Genomic DNA, 18,937 nt, shown 5'->3' with positions numbered 1-18,937 from the left:
TATCGGCGTTCTCCCACTCTGATCTTCAGGGCAGTGGTGCATTTGTCACTACTCTTCCCACCACTGGTCTGGGGCCAGAATTGAATGTGCAGCTGTTGCTTTGGGTAGCAATGCTTCCTCTGCCAAGCGAGTCTCCAGTATGTCAGTCCATACTGTCCACCTGCATCAGGCTGCCCAGTGTAGGAGGTTGCATTACTTGGTTTCAGCTGTAGCTGCCTTGTCCTGAGTGTTACTCGTGTTTTCTTCCTTTATTTTGCCCTCCCTGCTGAGGTTAGAAACAATTAGGAGTGTGTGTCAAGAGGTATAGCCTGTGTGTGCCAAGTACTGCATTCAGTCTGCAGGTTCTGCCTTTAAACTGGTTGTTTGACAAATACGACCTAATTAAACTAGCCACTCATCTTTATGAAGTGTCATACCAGTTAAATGAAATGAGTACTCATGGTATGCTGAGAATTACACAGTGAATTCTTCATCTTTTGGCAATGGAAGCATCCAAATTAGTGTTTTCTCTCCTTTACCAGCTATATTTCTAGGAGGTCTGTTTGTCTCCCTTGCTGAGTTCCAACCCTCTCAGTGGTTCCATTCGATCGCAGCATCCATAATGGTAGGGCTGTAGTACACTGCAGTGAATAGATCTGCCTCCATGGATTGATAACTTTAGTGCCACATGGGATAGCATTTTCCTTTGTAGGACAGTGTTTAAAATTTCATGAGATGGAAGCCATGACTGTTCACTCTTAAGATTGATTATGTAGCAAGCTAGTCTAAAAATGCCTTTTAATGGTATGTGCTGGAACCAAAGAATTGGTTATGCGAACATCTGCATGGGCATACTGGATCTGACAAAATCCACCTTCTCCATGTCCTTGTTTATGCTCTGGTCAGTGCTGGGAGGGAAGTAAAATCAGGACAAGTACAGGACATCTTCACCTGATGTCTTTCTATTATAATATAGGAGAATAATGTCATAATTTATAATATATGACAACTTAGGGATTCCCAGAGCAGTAACTGGTATATCAACAATTGTGGTTGAGTGTTTGCTGTGACACCTCTTGGTGGTTGCCAGAACCGTAAATCTGTGTTTTGACTTTCAGCAGAATTCCTTCGTCAGCAATTACAGGATGCTCTGCTGTGCTGTTTCATGGATATATCCCTGCAATAAGATGCCACCTTTGTGAATATCCTTAGGGCTAACCTTTTTTCTTTTACACTGAGTAGTACTCAGCAGTCTGTATGTTCTTGAAGTGTTAATGATGAATGGGAAATAAAATAGAACACATTGTTAGGAAGGGGTGCAGTGAAATTTGCCTTCACATGTTTCACTTAAAAATATTTTTGTGTTTTTAAAAAACTCTGATATGTTTCCTGGTAAGTTTTTCTATAAATAGAGTGCTGGTGGGGAGTGTGCAGCCAGAAATTGCCATGTGTTTGTATGTTGTGTGCCCAGGTTCGGGTAGCGAAGCAGTTTAGTTTCTCAAATGTTCATCATGTCCTAGAATGGTTAGATCATTAACATTGTAAGGAATAGGCTTTAAGTACAATTTTTTTCTTACAATAATTAAAAATGCTGAATCGAATGAGGATATCATCATTGTTACTGGTCTGACAGCTTTCCAAGAAATTCTGTATCACTTTGTAGCATTTCATACAAAGTTGAGGTAACAGCTAAAGTAACAAACATTCCTAGAGACTTTTGTAAGGTTACATTTTATTAGTTAATCTGGCTGGTGTGAAAGTAGTTCTCGCTATTGCATAAAATTAATGCTTTTTTTTAAAAAAATGTTGATACTATTTATCCTCCCTGTTTTAGAAAGAAAGCTTCCTACTTGCTGTAAACAAACACGGATTTTTGAAGGTCTTGGGCATTCTAATTGCTTAATGTTTTTCAGCTCTTCGGATGGATATCAGATTCTGTCTCTTCCAGGTTTTTCTTATCTTTTGGGACCACCTTAACCAGTATAAGAACTTTGATACTAGTAATCTTCTGCCCTGTGTGTTCCTAATGTTAAGATATTCTCTAATCATACAGATACTGGATAAAGCTAACATCTACCAAAAAGATTTCAGTTACCAGCACCTTCATACTTCATTTGCTTTTTACTTTCTTTTCTTTTCTTTTTCTTTCTCTTCATGCTAATCATTATCTGGCTATGAAAGGATGTCGGCTCATCATTGGGGGAAAGCTTTTGCGAAAAGGTGGGTTTTGCGTTGTTCCAAATATAGTTGGTCTTGGGCTTAGTCCCTCCCTCGCAGTAAGGTCTCTCACAAATGGAGATGTTTTACGCCATTTCCTTCTGGGTTGAGTAATACCAGGGTGGGGCTGGGTGGAGGAGAATGGTTTGCTGGGGTTTTTTTTGGTTTGTGTTTTTTTTTTTTTTTGAGAGAGATTGTCTTGTTGGCTTGAAAATGGATAGTTTTTCAGGGTACCCTCCACTATATGCACCAAACCGCCATTTAAAGTATTTAAAAGATTTTGAAATGAAACCTCATGCATGTCAAGATATGGAACCAAGTGTTTTCTTGTCATGAGTGGATTTCAGGAGACTTTTCTCTTAAAAGACATGGTGACTCTGGCTAGCCTGAAGCCACACAAAGAACCCAGTCTCCATGCTTCAGTTCCCTGTCTGCAGTATAATGGTCTGTCTTTGCTTAAAGACAGGTATTTTGGGAGTCCCTTAGCCACAGTGAGTGTCATGAACAAGTGTTACCCTTATGCAGAATGCATGTCCAGGAGATACAGCTCACCTACCACAATGTATGGAAACTTACTACAAATAAACACATGCTTGTGTTTTTAACACAAACTCCCTTTCTTATTGAAGTCATATAAACGTGGACCTGGGAAATAAGCCTGACATTGAACAGAATCTTTGGGGGTCAGGGGGTGAGGAAGACCAAATCTGCGGAGTTGAGGGTCTGCTTGGGAAAAAGACAAATGACCTGCATCTCAATTTAGAGAGCACAGCATGCTATTACTATTTCTCTGGGCTGAGATTGGAGCTGTTAATGTTTGCTGAAGAAACTACCCTGGGAAGTAGCACAGTACAGGTAATGCTGTACAAGCCAGTGCGTGACTTGAACTTTTTCTGGACCATCTATATTTTTGCTTCTTTTTGCCTACACCATTTAGCTTCCCATCTACCTATCATGGCTTCTTGAAAATCATTTTGGTCGGAGAAACACTTTACTCAGTTTTGAGTTTATGCCTTTTAGTACCGTATGCTACCAAGCCCTCTTCTTCATTTATTTCCATAAGCAAAAGAAAATTCATGTTAAAACTGGGAATCTGTTTTCTGCTTAGAAAGCTTGTGTTCTGTTCAATATGATAATCTTCTATTTGACAGAGGAAGAACTTGCTGATAGATTTAGTTATGTGAAGTGAAATGAAGTCCAAACTAGATGTGGTTGCAAATAGACAGATTTCTACAGAGTGAAACATGGATATGAGCAAGTCATTTGGAGAGAACTGAACTGCTTAGGAAAACACAGCTTGATATTCAAAAGCCACCTCTGAAAAAAGGTCATATTCTTGACAAGAAATATTCTGGATTAGGGTGGAAATGCAAACCACTGTACAAGGAGATTGTGTTAAATTTATCAATGCTAGTCCAAATAAATTCACAGCTGCTAATTCCTCCCTTTAAATGCAAAACTAGAATGCATGGAAAAAAAATGAAAGGACACAGAAGTCATTTCTCAACAGAGGACAGTGAAGCTCTCAATATATCTTAACTGGGGTGGTTTACTATGTGGAGTAGAATTAGTTAATACAACAAAACATTTATTTTACTTAGTATTATTTATATAAAATAACATATGAGTAAGATTAGTTCTGAAGAACCTGCATACAGGTTCTCTGGTTTGCAAATGCTTGGTACCTGATGCCGCATCTCACCTGCCTCATTAGCTAGCTCAGGTCTAACACAGTTTTTTTTAGTTCAAGCACAAGACAGCGCAGATGCAAATACTCTGTTTTCAGAGTCAGCTGTGTGGTTCCAAAAGCAACCTACTTGTTGAATGTCTGCTGAAGAGCCTAAGCTATTAAGTCGTACTTGGAGATGGGCTGGCTCCTGCTGAAGCCAGCTTGTGTGCCTGTGCTACATGCCCAGGTGTGAAAGGGCTGTAGTCTAAGTAGTTCTGATACCCTGCTTTTTCTGAGGTGGGTTATCACCTCAGTGTAACACAATGTAAGTAGTACAGCTGTGGTCCTGGGATGCTGTAGTTGAACTAAAAGTGAGCCTTCCTCTAATATATCCAAGAAATACCCTCATGGCCCTGTACAGGACATTCCAGTCCCTGATCGCTGGGGGTAGCAAGGTAGGAGGATGTTAGCATCTAGCATCAGCAGTTGCTGCTTTTTTCTAGCTGGTCTGAATAATTTGACACTAGAAGGTACCAAAGGAGCTGACGGAGGAGTTCTGTGTGCTTCAAGGTTTGTTAGAAGTCACAGTTCAGGGAAGTACAGAGAATTGGCATTACTGTGCCAGTACACACAGGGGTAACTAAAATGGCTTGAACAACCAGCGCCAGCCTGGTGTTAAGCGGGTGCAAAACAGTGAAGCTGTTAATAGAGGATTTCACCGACTTCTGTAGGTCCTTCAGCTGGGTGACTGCTTTTGTCATCCTTCTCCTTGAGAATTGTTGGCTAATAAGCACTTATGCAGTTGTTACAGGTCTTGAGATATTTAGGACAATGAATTGTTATTAAGCATTGAATTTTTACTGGATCTTGTTACGGGTGTGCTTCCTGTTCATGTGTCAGTTTATTAGTGGTTTGGAAGAAATGTATGCTACTGCTCCTGAAAACCAGGATAAAGATTGTTAGAATATTAAATAGGACAGGATGTGCCAATCATCAGGAACATGTAATAACCTGCATGTATGGAGACTCTGCATTTCACCTCAGCTAAATGTGAGATCATGCATGTAAGGAAGCAGGAATTAAAGTCATGTGTGGAAAGGGAATGGGAAGCAATAATTCTCTAAAAAGTCTTAGGGTCAATGTTGGGTGGTCAGATACAGATGGTCTTCTGCCAAGAAGGCTAGTTCTGTCCGTTTAAGTCAGTGGGGTGTTGACCAGAAGATACAGTCTCTGTGTTTAGTCCTGCTGCACCTACTGTTGGCATGGCATATCCAGTTCTAGCCTGAGCCCCACAAAAAGATGCTGGCAAAATAGGAGTGGGTTCTGAAAAGATCTACAAAAATGTCTCCTTAATTATTCTCACAGCAGCATGTTCAGGGAGCCTAAGCAAGTAACTTATTAAAGTGAAGGTGTATGTGAGCATAGTAATTAAGTACAAACCTGGCAACAGTGCAGTAGCCAGGCAGTAGGAGAAGCTAAAGCCAGATTGATACTAAAACATTATATGCACGGTGTGTATGTATGTATTTTTTTAAAATGGTAACTTTTGAAACAATTTTCTAATAGTTGTTGTAGACTTCCATCAGTAGTATTTCTTAGGTGAAGTGAATGTGTTTTTAAAAATAATTTGGTCACAGCTGTTGCACTCAAATTAACAAATCAAGGAACTTAAGATGCCAGAGTGTATGGTCACAAGGTTACATCAGGTTATTAAATAGAGTGTGGAACTTGCCAAGTGTCATGCAAGCATGGGTTTGTTCATTTGTGCTTGTACCATGGTTATTAGCTCTTGAGCTACAATCTTGCATCCTTATGCGACAGTGATTTTCAGACTGTGTTGCTGTATGCCAGATTTTGGGTTGTCCCTGCTGGGTTTCAGCAAGAGGAGTAGTAGCAGAAGAGTGAGATCTGGGATTTCTAGGATGACTGTGAATTTAGCATGTCATTTTCTGTGTAGCCAGATGTTTACTCCACATTTGCAGAGTACTGAGCATTTCTAACTAATACTTTAATTAGTAAATTTGGGGTATAGACCTCAACCATGAGTTGAGAACATGAAGGGACCTGCTTTTTCATAAACAGGTGGTCAGGAAATTAAAAAAATACTTTACTGTTACATTAACCGTGTGATCTAATGAAGACTTACAGGTATGAGGTATACCCATTCATCTTTACAATTAATAGCTGTTCTGGGAAACTGAAAGGAACTTAGCAGACTGTGGACAGTGTCTCAGATCTCTGTAACTGGTGCTCAGCCTATTAATATCTGAGGTTTCTATACATTAGGTAAGATTTCTTCACTTGTTTTCCGGCCATCCTGGGTATTTTCAGTCATAATATTTTGTAGGAACAGGAGTCTAGTACAACAGAAAAAACCCCCACCTTTTATTATTTTCTTGGTAGTATTAAACTGTCTGATAAGGGCGAACATTTTACTATGTGTGCTTTTGAAAAATTTTGTTCATATCTCCTTTCCAAAGGCTTTCCTGCTCTATTTAGGCATAGTAATGCAAATGAGAAATAATATCAAACATCTCCATGTTCTGTAACTGATTCGGCAGTCCACACAAGTTACTCAAAAACGCTTAACTATTGCTGCAGTTCAGGTGATGTTACACTTTGTGTTTACCAGGTGATGAAATAGATATTGTTTTGTGAACTGGGAACCTCTTTATTTGACCCCATCAGAACAAGGTTCAGCTTGAATCTGAAGTTTGAGCTGGATCCTTTGAGGGTTTCTTCAAAGGATTTGCTAATGTTTTTGAATGTTGTATGCTTCTCATCATTGATGTGTTTGTCTTTATTTCTCTGCCTTATCTGTGTATGTTTTTATTGCAGCACACGTCCCATGGAGATGGACGGCAGGAGGTCTCCTCTCGAACTGGGCGCTCTGGAGCTCGCTGCAGGAACTCTATAGCTTCCTGCGCAGATGAGCAGCCACATATTGGAAATTACAGACTCCTTAAAACGATTGGAAAGGGGAACTTTGCAAAAGTAAAACTGGCAAGGCACATCCTAACTGGCAGAGAGGTAAAGTGGAATGGGTGTAAACAGTAGTGAACTGCAGTAGGTGTGAAGGTTGTCTTAGAATAGCATCATCTAAGTCTGTGAACATTTAGCACATTTCACTGGAGATACTGCCACTGCTGTAGAAAAGAAGAGAAACGGAAGACTGTTTTTCCTAAGTAATGATTGCAAAACAATTTCTCTTGAAAATGGTCTCTTAAATTTGTATTTTTGACAGGTTTCTGTCCAAATGAATTGTGTAAAAGTTTGCTGCTAGAATTCTCTACTAAATCCTCCATTCTCAAAAAAGAGCTCAGTATTTAGCAATTAAATAAGCTTGCCTGGAAAGACTGCTTCTTGGTGTCTCTGTAGTGCAGAGCCATATTAGAGGAGAAGTCAGGAATGAGAACTAATGTATCTTCTTGATTATGGTCTGAGTAGCCCAAATGCAGTATTTTCTTGCAAAAACAATGTTTCTCCCGGAGTTCTGCTAGTATATGCAGTGCAGGGCAGCCTTGGGAAGTGGTGTGTGGTAGAGACAAGCTTTTTCTTGTATCGCTTTATAGTGTCTAACTCAGCTCTGTAATTAGTTTCTGCATCCCATTGCAATGTAATTTATAACTTGCACTTAATGATGGTTCTGATTTGGTGAGCTGTAGTCCTGTTTGCTTGTTGCAAGGTGTTTCTTGGTGCTGTTTTATTAATAGCAGCTCTATGTACTGAAAAAGCGAGAAGCACCTTGTTGACCTTTTCTTGCCAAACCTGTCTAATGAAGTAAATGTTTGCTGATACTGGGCAAGGACTTTTAAAGAAGGCTATGTGGCTGACTGCAGCACTCTAAGGGAATTTCTTTTTTTTTCTGAGATAATGTGGAGTTCAGTAGCACTAGGAGGAATAGAGGAAACATCAACAAGAGTTGTTGGGAGGGAAGTTTTTTTTTTTTTAAGCTGACAGTGATAAACAGTTGTCTTCTGGTGTTGAAGTTAGTGCTCATTTGTAGACTAAGTTTTTGGCTACTTGCTTTCCACATAACTTCCCTCTTCTTTTTAGTGATACTTAACACAGGAAATGCAAGTACTTGGTGAATATTTCTTTGCTATAATTATAGGTATAAGAGTTGGAGATAGGTATCATAGCACACATTGCTTTGCAAAAATTAAAGCACATTTTCTTTTACTTGCACATAACTGTTGACCTCTGGCTTTTTTGTTTTGTTTTGTTTGAAATTTCAACAGACAGTGTAAAATCTTTGGCCAAATTTGGAAAGGTTCAAGTATTAAGTTCCTTTTAACTGTCATTGAATAGATGTCATTCAGTCAGTTCAGAGCATGAATACTTTCCAAGACGTGGCCATTGGTCCTGGGTTATCTAGAATAAGTGGCATTCCTTTGAAGGGAACGATTAAACTATTTTTATGGAAATATCTTGAAGGTATTTTAAACATTTTTTTTTCTTTGTGAGATGAGTAGAAGTTTCTTTTCTTGCTAGGTGAAGTGTACAGCATAGATAATAATTACATATTTTAGATGTGTATGACCAGAATTGTTCACAATATTCTGGATAACAGTTTCCCCAGTGTCATTAATTTATCCTTGCCCTTACAGAAGTATTTATCGGATCAATCTTTAGATTGTGCTAACCTTTTTCATGGCTGTCACGTAGATGTTTTTTTGGTTGTGATCAGCAACAGCACCTTGTACTCAGTCTCTCTTTCTTCGCTAACTCATCTCCAAGGTTGTTTATATCAGTTTTCCATTGTATTTGATGGTGCCTTTTAACTCCTTCAACAGACTTAATTTGACTTCCCGTGCCAAGGCCACTGATACAGATATTAAACAGGGCTGATCCCAAGTCCTGTCCTTGAAAAACTCTTACTCATTTATTTCCAACCTGATATCTCTTTAGCCATTTTTTTTAATTAAAAAAGCTGTGTGCACATTTCAGCTTATCTAGTTCAGTAATTTCCATGCATCTTCCTAGATGAGGCTTTACAATAGTCCAGGTGGTCATATCTTGTGTGTTTCCATAGGGCACAATTTACTGTAGGAAAATATGTTGTATTTAACCCTTCTGTCTATTTCCCTATTTTTTGCTTGCAAGTTTCAAGCTCAAAAATCTTGTGATAAATCACTCTACTAGGAAAAAAAAAGTTGTCTAAACCTGTGTTGCCATTTTGTTCTTGATGTTAGAAATCTGTGCTACAAGAATGCATTTTTTTTTCTTTTTTTTCTCCTTTAAACATGCAACTCTTAAGAATTCTAGGGTAATATTCTCAGTCTGGCCTCAGCCAGTTGGCACTCATCTTCCTGAATTTGTGATTTCCTGCTTTACACACTCATTCCTGCTGGCTGTCCTGTCTTTGTTCATATTCTTTTTTTCCATCTTATGTACCAAGACCTAAAATAAAATGCTTAATTTTGGGAGTCACGCTTAAATGAGTTTTCGTCTTTGCTGTATCTTTGCTGTATTTGAACCCTCAAATTCTTGCTATGTGGCTATTCTTAATGTTCTTCTAAGTGTCCGGTTCAGTTTCATTTTATGGCAATTCCTTCTTTATATCTCTGCACTGATTAACTTCTAAATCATGCAGCAGATCAGCACTTTTCTGTCACTTCTTGGGAGGAGGGTATGTTTGTTCAACCATTTTTCTAGGGCAGTTGCTCATCTCCTTACATCTGAAGTCCTTCCCTATGAGTTTTCCTGTTGCTTGAGATAGAGCTTTCGTGTTTCCAACCCTAGTAACTAAATTCCAGGACTCTTTCATCTCCATCTTTACTGCGTCTGCAGGATGTATGGTGAGAGCCCAGCCTCAAATTACAAAAATATTTAGCTCTTCAGGGGATAATCAGAACATCAGCCTAACTTGAGGGGGTTGAATTGTCCTGCCAAGGACTGTGTGGCCTTCTGTTCGCTGTAGAGATATGGAGGGCAGGTTAGCTTCACTGCACTAGAGCTGATGTTTGGAAACGTGTTCCTTTGAGATCCTCTGTCCAGGAGAGCATTACTTGTAGTCTGTCTGCCCTTTGAAAACCAAGAATCTTAGTTGTAAATCTGCTTTTGTTAATTCTTTGACTTTAAGCCATGTATTTTCTGTTGTAATTTATCAAAGGATATTTCCTCTGACAGGTTTTCTGTACTTGCCAAAATTAATCTAAAAGATAAAACTACCTTTTGCTGTTACCGAGGTGGTTGGAATTGCAGCCAGAAATAAATGCATCCTTCTGTTTGTTAAAGGCATGTGTTCAGTTAATAGCCAGGAAGTTGAAGTTTCCTACTGAGACAGGATTCTTTCAGGATCCATTGTCATCGTCTTTCTGTTCTTCCCTTGGAAAAAATGAAATTTAAGAGGGAGAAAACATTGAGTAGTAGCAGTTCGGGCAATTTGCTCAGTGTCTCAACTTCTGATTGCTTTAACTCTCCCATTCAAATCATGTAGGGGGGAATACGTTAAGTCATGTTACTGTGAATGGTGAAAGTAAAGTTTATTCTAATTCTGCTAATAATCTCACACTGTCATGGCTGATGCAGTGGTGTAGCAGTGTAGGTGGACTTGCATTCCTCCAGCATTGGCCATAGCACACAATACTTGAAACCATTCCAGATTCACTTTGTGTGAAGAGAACAAAGTTTCTGCTTTAGAGGGCAATTTGATGCTTTATTAACTGCACTTAGTAAAATGGAGGATTTTCTTTTTCTTCAGAGCTATTCTTGAGGGCAGACTCCCTTTGATTGTGGTTTGCAGACCTTATCAAGGCACCTGAAATTGCTCCTTGTTCTGATGATGGGTTCAAGCTCTCAAAATCAGTGTTAACACGTTGTACTCTCAGTATGCATGTTTATAGGAATTCTCTAAATTCATCCTGCCTTCAAGGCTGTAATTAATGCACTGAATAGGCCTGTGAGTCTGCCTTTCAGAAAACTGAGGTGTGTACCTTCCCTGTATCTCCAGGGCTGAATTTGCTTGCCAGTGGCAGAGACCTCTCTGATCATCTGACACAAATGCACGGTCAGAGAGGTGAGCTGTGTTTTGCAGAAACCCCATAGCTTAAGGCTTTATGGGTTGAAACAAGTTTACATCTTTCAAAGATTGACCAGAATACTACAGCTCAGAACACAATACAACTTGTTCTGAGTGGAATGCGCTTACCAAGCCAACAGCCATCTTCTGTAGCATGGGTGGTCTTGGGACACCAGGTGACTTTCAGGTAACGTTACCTGCTGCTGGTGAGGGCAGTGGTCACTCTACATCCAGCATGGATTTATAAGAGATTGTGGGAAATAAGTAACTTTGTTATTTTTGTGACAATAGTTCAACAGGCGTGACAGTAGAGATAAAAATCTTTCTGGTTTCGTACACAGCTGCTAACATAAAAATGCCTGTTGCTTAATGTGTTTATCTCCTTGTTTGTATTTTTGAAGTGATTTCTCAAGGTTTTGCAATGGAAATTTGCCTTGGGAAATAATGATCTTTAATTTCAGTAGCATACCTTAGGAGAAGATGCTCCCTGAAGCAAAAGTATTCTTAGATGGCTTCTTGGTGATGCCTCATTGTATCTTGCATCTAGAAGTGCTCAAAATAAATCTTAAATCTCAGTTTCAGAAAGCACCATATCCATCATATGATTCTGTGATACACCCAAGTGTTGAACACTGTGTTCCCCTCTTACCCTCTCCATCATGATGATCCATCCACATGGTTTTGCACTTGAATATAGGGAAATAAATTTGCTTTGATGTAAGATGTTCTTAATTCCATATGTGGCCAACTCCAAGTTAATGAGATGACAAAGACAGCACCAAGAGACGCAGGGAAGTGGAAGCTGTGGCATGGGAAGCAGCAGCACCTACTGTTTGAGCCAAAAATTCAAGGAGGATTGAAAGCCCTCGCTTTGTATTGGTGAGGTATTATAATTGGCTGAGTTGCAGCAGTTTGCCTCTTTGAGAGGCACCATCTCCTTGGCTTCTGTAGAGTTTGTTCTGGTATGTTTAGTCTTTAATTTGGAAAGGAAAAATACCAATTGGCATGTAACTCTAGAAAGATTCCAGTTTCCTGTTCTTACTCATCCTATATCCAAACTGCATTGCACTGAAGCTTGTCTCTGTTGCCTGTTCATTGCCTGAAATCTTCAGGTTCTGAGTAGTTACCATGGTGCTGAATTTCTCTTTCAGTTATTTTGTGGAATTTTTATTTTGTTCTTTAGTATTTCTGTGCAGTATTTACTGAAAAAAAAAAAAAAAAGAACCAGTAAAGGAATGAACTTGCCCAAATTGTTGTACTACAGCCAGTGGGTTTTTGTTGATGTACAAGCAATACTTTTCATATCCGTCAGGGAGCAAATTGATACAAACAATTAGTGACTTTCCAAAGGTGAACTTGGTTCTTGCAAAATCTCTGTGGAGTTACTTTTCATTTGCTCTGAAATCTCTGCTTTTAGAAGCATCTTCATAAACTGTCAATGCCCAGTCAGTACTGTGTAACCTGTTCTGTAATCATACTGCGTAAATATTATCTGTAGGCACACTGCACTCTGTTGCTGGAGCTTCCCCTGTAGTAAGTGTGATGGTCTTAATGTCAAGCAGAAGACTAAGTGAGCTTCTTGCCTTAATATGCTTGAAACATTAGATTTTTTTCCCACTCTCCTGTTTAGTTTGTTGCAGTAGAAGCAAATTACACTTCAGGCATTAATTCCAAACGTTTTTAGTTCAAATACAAGTACATAAGTTGCTGAAGAAACTTGAGTGAGTTTTGTGTAATTTGCATGTTTTCTGTTACTGGATTTGACCATGTTGTAATATTGCTGCATTGTTCATACGGAAAATACTGATTATGAACTCTTCCTTTAGGTTGCCATAAAAATAATTGACAAAACACAGCTGAACCCAACTAGTCTACAAAAGGTAGGTTTTTACATTTCATCTTTCAACTGTATTGTAACTTGTTTCATTTTATCACCTCCTTCTGTTAACCCTGAATGCCTGTGCTGGAGAATGTGAAGCATTGCATACCTTGCATGCATCTGACTAGTGTGTTTAATAACTAGTTTTCTAACAGATATTTTTGACAACTCTGCAGTTGTTCAAGGTGAACTTGTACAAAGCTGTAAACTGAGAAAACAGTGATGTTAGCCACTTCCTGTGTCTCCCAAGCACAGCTAACTGTGGAGAGGACATTTGTGGTTTGGTGTCACGCCCCCTTTTCTCCTTCATGCTGGTCACTGTTAAACTTACAAAGCTTATGTTTTGTCCTCCTAAACTAGCCTTGAAAATACTGCCTCTGGACTGAAGGCTAAGCAGTGTCTATACCTTTAATGTAGTTTGCAGCAGGAGAGGTGATGCAGTTTTATGGAACAAATTGAGGCATGGCTATTTTGGTTTCTTCCCTCTAGCCTCAAATGCTTAATGTGCTGTTACAGTTGTATTGCCTTATCTATTTCAGAAAGTAGTGATAAATCTTGCTCTTTCATCAAGCAGGCCAGTCTGCTTTGGAGTGCCTGCAGGAAGTACATTTAAATGTTACTTTTACCTAGGACTTCTTAGACTCTGTCCTTTTAAGTGCTGCAGTCAAAGGCTTTTTATTTACTTTTGAGCACTTTGATAACAAAAAGCTCCTTGCAATATTTGTTTGAATGAGAGAATACAGAGAACTTACCCGCAAACAAAATTAAATAGCATAACTAGAGTAAACTGGAGAATATACACATTTGGATTTTATGCAAATACTAAAAAGGTCATGTGACAAACTGTTTTTATCAAAATTAATGGTGCAAAAGTAAATTGGAAAGCCACACAGTTCTTACATCGTATGGTTTGCTGAGAGGCAAAGAACATATGCAGGAAGAAAGCTCTGTCATCTGAGCAGGTAGCAGCTTCCTACTGAATGTGGACGGAGTAAAAGTAGATAATGTGGTTCCGTTTTCTTAGATTTTTTTTTTTTTTTTTTTGCTTAATCCCTGAGGTTATTGGCAATTCGTGGTAAGCAGGGAGGAAATGAATGCAAATTAGGTAATATGATGGATTAGATGAAGTTGATCTGTGGCAGATCTGTGCAACTTGGAATACCTGAAAAAAATTAAGTGCTTGGAATCACTTAGAGGAGAAACAAAAGCTTTGAGATTGAAAGGGATGGTTCAGAGCATGGAAGAATGGTCAGAGAAAGGTAGAGAGGTCACCTTTTCAGGCAAAAATGTAAAATCGTAGTTTTCAAATGGTGTTATTTGAGATTGGGCCATAATACTAGCTTGAGCTCATTTAAGGTACAAAGCAAACCTTTTTACAAGTAACAGGTGTTCAGCTGGCAAAGCCACAAGCTGGAAGTGTGCTTTGTTGGCCTTTGGTTTCTGGGGTTTTCAGCCTGCTCAGTGCCCACTCGTGTCTCCATTGTAACTTCATTTTTATTACAATTTATGTAACTAACGATGAAGTGTAATTTCTAAATTGGTCTTGTCTACCACTTGTTTCTTAAATGGGACTCTGGAAGAATAGTATGAAATAGCAGGGTAGAAGTCAGATCAGATTTGGGGAGTGAGATTGCTCATGGGCTCTCTTCTCTAAGCTCGTTTGTTAAATGAGCACAGAAAAAAATTAGCAGGATATTTCAGTGTTCTCAACTCGAAAGTATATTCTTAAAATTAAGTGCCTGTTTGTCATAGCAGTGAATGCACAGTGTATTACTTACCAATTTTGCTTGATCAAGGCTTTTTTTGCAAAACCCTTGCCCCTTTTCCCCCTGATGTTGTCAGCAGTGCTGTAGCCTCGGTGCATTTGAAGCCCACTGCTCGTGCGAGCTGTAGATGCAGGGGAAGCTAAGATGGAAATGCTTCTGATCTTGCACTTCTGGAGAGAGCGATAAAATATTTGAGGTATGGTGGCTGTGCTGAGAAGAGGGTGTGGTATATAGTGTTTCAGCTGCAGTGTAGCTGCATACCCTAGTCAGCCTTAGGTGGGGAAACAAATGGTGATTAAGGGTGCTGGTTCTGATTTCTTTGTATTACATCTTCAGTAGTGATACTTCAGCTGCAGGGAAGAAGTTAACCTTGTTAAAGACTTGCTTTGCTTTCTGGAGCAGTAATTCGTGGTATGCCCTCACAGTAAGCTACAGGCGGCTGCAGTCCTGACAGCTCGATATTCAGCAGCGCAGCTCTTCAGAAGAGTCAGGTTTCTTGTCTGCTGCTGAGGAAGTCAGTGGTAGCCACGTGCAGCTACTCTTAACTGTTGTTTTAGGACCTAATTACTACTCTGCTGCTCATGCTTAGTGAAGAGGAAATTGTGACTGGTACTTCCCTGCTTTGAAAGAAAAGGGAATTCTTAGAGTTTTTTTCCCATGTTGGTGGTGTTAGTCATAATCACAGTTCTCCACAAATCTACTTGTGTAGTCAGTTCCAGTGAATATTGGTCTCAGTGGAAACAAATGCTGATGCTACAGTAGTTCACATCCCTCTAGACAAAAAAAAAAGTTTCGTTTTTTTCTTTTGAATTAGCAATTCCATTATATGCAAGGTTTTTTTTACCAAGCCCATGTAATAGCACTAAATCACTTCTCATTTTTCTTTTTTTTTTTTCTTTTAGAACTTAGCTCCTCAGCCAAATATTTTTGTTTATTATGCACGAAAGTTTTCCCACTTGTTTGGGCCATTTTTTTTGCTAATGCTTTTTAGAGTTCTTAAACATCAGTTTTGACATGGACTATATCCATTCTGATCGTGGGTTAATCAGTATTTTAAAAGCTGCAAGAGAAGGGTGATATTTAAAATGCCCAGGCTTTTCTGTTGTGAAGGTATTTTTTTCTGCTTTCAAGTTGTGGTTTGTCTGAGGCAACTTGTATTGTCTAAAGGCTTTCTGCTTGAGGCTCCTAATTCTATGTAGAGCATATTTCAGTGAGCAGTTTTATCAGGAGGAACCCAATACAGAGGTCTAGCTTGAGCTGGCTTGGGACACCTCGTGAAAGCCTCCCCTTTGGGGGGAGGAGGCCAGGATATGCTGGTGCTCTGCATCTGACAAGTGTACTGACTTGCTTTTCTAGCAGATTTTTTTTGGTATTTTTAAAATAATTTATTACTGAAACCCTTGCAATAGCTAATGGAGGAACACTTTTAATCTGTCTTTTGCTTTGTTCGAAGAGAGCTGGCTTAAAAGATGTGTGCTTTTTTCCCCCTACTCCTTTATTGTTTTGGATGTGTGAGCATAATAAAGTTCAAGTAAAATTGATTCAAGGTTATTACTCAGTATGTGTCTGTGCTTCCATTGCTGGTTTGTGGGGTTTTTGTCCTCAATTTGTTGGCTAGCAGAATTAAACAAACGTGATTCTTTCCCCATATCTAACACAGCTTACAGTCGCAGGACAGACCACAACAAAGCTGAATGCCATTTGTCTGGCAGACTAAGGATCTTTGTCTTTGCCTAGAAACACTTGTAGAGCTCCTGTTGATGGAAAATGAGATGTTCAACAAATTTGGAGTAGGTTTTAAGCTCAATATTAGAAATTAAACCGATAAGCATTGTTTTCAGTTGCCTGTCTGCCTTTATGGTCTCATTATGACAAGCAGGTTCCTAAAAGTATGAAAATGTTCTGTACTGAGAACCTTCACATTGCCTCTTCTGATGTTACACCTACTTCTGCATTTCTGTGGCAGAGAACTGCACATGTGTGGGCTTTTATCATACCTGGCTGTTTGCAGTGAGTTTTACTGTATGATGATAATTACTACTTCATTTGCTAGAAGTTGATGCACATGATATTTGGGGGGAATGAAATCTGGGAAACTGTTTTTCAGCATACTGTGTGAAAGTTGTATGATGTTCACATTTTATTCCTCTATCAGAAATAGATTATAATACATAATACAATGTCGAGCATTTCCAGATACCCCTGTGGAAGTTGCTGCCTGTGTCAAAAGTGCCACACAACATTTAAACTGATGAGGGGAGCACAGTCTGAAGTGTATTTATCTTAACTAAAAGTGTAATAAAGAATTTGTTGGTGGTTATATCCTATTCTCAAGTATTTATGTTTTTAATTTCCTCTGAGACAAAAATAGTCTTTTCTTAAAAAGCTTGTTTTCTTGTCACTCACTTCAACAAATGGCTTATATGTAGAAGCTACGTTTTGACATGCTTCATTTATGTCAGTAATGCAGAGTAGTCATCTTGTGGACAAATGTTATATTTAGATCCTTTATCACGTTAGACCATCAGAATGTACAGTGTATAATAGAGGAAGTAGGTAGCTCCAGCCAAGTCAGCATAATTTATTAAAAAAAAGGGAGTGAATATATTCATTTACATGATGATGATACTGTGAATTTTAGCCTCGTTTTTACTGTCTTATTCTGTATTACCCTTAGCTGACTGTTCTTGTTTGGTGGCATTAATTATGACTGCCTGTATTCCCATACTTAATCCTGTGAATGCATCTTTTTTTGGGGTGTGTGTGACATGATGATAAATAGGCTAACGGCTGAATAACAGCCAAGGTCTTTACCTGTGCAGCAGTGGAGTTGCCCTTGGTGAGAATCTAAACCAATAGGCTTTATCTGAGTATTGGAGTGGAAGATATCAACAATCAATTGAGAGTGAATTAAGCAAACTGTCTTCAGAAATTTAAAAGCTGACCAGAGGCTTTCAGTTATATAAACTGTGATTAAAAGTATTAATGGAGAATTCAGAATATATTGTAGACCAGTTCAGATTAACTGAATGAAGAGTAAGAAAAATGCTATGGATTCAGGTGCTTTTAAATTTCTGATGATTGAGAGAGATGGTGAAGTAGTCTACCTTGTATAATAACATATGAAAAAGCTCCAGAAATAACATAGTTTTTTTTAAAAAAAAAAAAAAAAAGAAAAAGGCAATTTACTTACTTCTCTGGGGGAAGAGGGAAACACGCATGCACAGTTTTTGAAACTTATTTTGCATGGCCAAAAGCTCACTTGATGAATCCTGATTGCATTGAAGCAGCTTGTCATCTGGTGAAGTGTCAGGCAAACCTAGATAATGATAATAAGATTTTTAAAAGCATTTGGAAAACTTTGATTTTACTCTGTGTTCAGGTAGTGTACCATTCACAGGTGTGGCTGTAGCATGGGGGGGGAAGGGCTGTTGGGCAGTGCAGTGAGGTTTACTCCCCAAATCTTAGCCTTTCTAGAAACATCAGAAAGCAGAGAATGCTTAGAACAGCTGGTCTCCAAATTGTGACACCACCAACTCCCCTTTATTTATTTAACTCCCACCCTCTGCATTTTGTTTTGTTAAAAGACAAAGGCACAAGGATTTAGTTTTGTTGAATCTTTGGTTGTTTTCTTTGTTTCCAATGTTTCACTTTTTTTTTTTTGCTTTTATTAAGTACACCTACAGATTTTTGAGTCGTTAGTAATACATGTAGACATATTAAATGTCTTCATTTTATCTGAAATCTGACCTGAGGCAAGTCTCGCAGCAGCACTTTTTGCTTCCTTACTCTTAATAACAATGCTGTTGTCTCTTATTTACAAAACTCTTTCTTGTCTCCCATGTCTGTGTTGCTGTGGACTCTTGTTCTGCTTCAGTCTCTTTATACTAAATTCAATATGATCTGTTAACGTTACTGGTATGCCTGTAGAAGTTGATGTTAGGTTTATTATAAAACCTCTTGATTACTTCTGCATTTTGAAGCATGCTGTTAAAAAATAATCAAGGCTTAAGAACATCAGCCCTCTGGAGTCTTGGGCTGGCATGGGGGGAGCTGCAGAGGGAGAACAGCTACATGTTTGACAGCCTTACAGCGTATTGCCTAGAATTCTTTGGGTTTTCCAAATACAATAGTATTTGCACTTAAAAGGTTGTTTTATAATAATTTTTTATCTTGGGTCTTTTCTGGGGGAAGTGGGACTACTTTTACTTCATCTGTTTTTAACCAACTTCATTAAAAGCAATCTTTTATATTGCAGTAGAAACATCAATGGCATTTTTAGAATTAACTTGTCTTTTTGTCTTTTTTGCATAAGAGTTTTTAGAGGTGAAAATAATTAACAGCTCATCAGTAATAGACCAGTTTCATTTGCCATTCCTATATTGTCATCCAGTTGTAGGAGG

General features: G+C 38.7%; 1 protein-coding gene across 18 annotated transcripts in view; it reads left to right on the top strand.

Annotated features, from left to right (window-relative positions):
* The window catches only part of MARK3 (microtubule affinity regulating kinase 3), a 63,743-nt gene that overhangs the window by 6,386 nt on the left and 38,420 nt on the right, over positions 1-18,937 (top strand). For 11 of the 18 annotated variants that reach the window (XM_037395531.1, XM_037395524.1, XM_037395525.1 and 8 more), the window contains exons 2-4: positions 2,161-2,199; positions 6,704-6,895; positions 12,716-12,769. In XM_037395531.1, the coding sequence (XP_037251428.1) occupies positions 2,161-2,199; positions 6,704-6,895; positions 12,716-12,769 (285 nt within the window). Of the gene's footprint in view, positions 1-2,160; positions 2,200-6,703; positions 6,896-12,715; positions 12,770-18,937 lie in introns of those variants that run through there. The other 7 variants (XM_037395526.1, XM_037395529.1, XM_037395535.1 and 4 more) reach the window with 2 other exon arrangements.

Source organism: Falco rusticolus, chromosome 7, assembly GCF_015220075.1.
Source record: "Falco rusticolus isolate bFalRus1 chromosome 7, bFalRus1.pri, whole genome shotgun sequence".
In the NCBI taxonomy this organism is placed as follows: Eukaryota; Metazoa; Chordata; class Aves; order Falconiformes; family Falconidae; genus Falco; species Falco rusticolus.
Note: the sequence above shows the minus strand (reverse complement) of the source record. Positions and strands in the feature narration are given on the sequence as shown.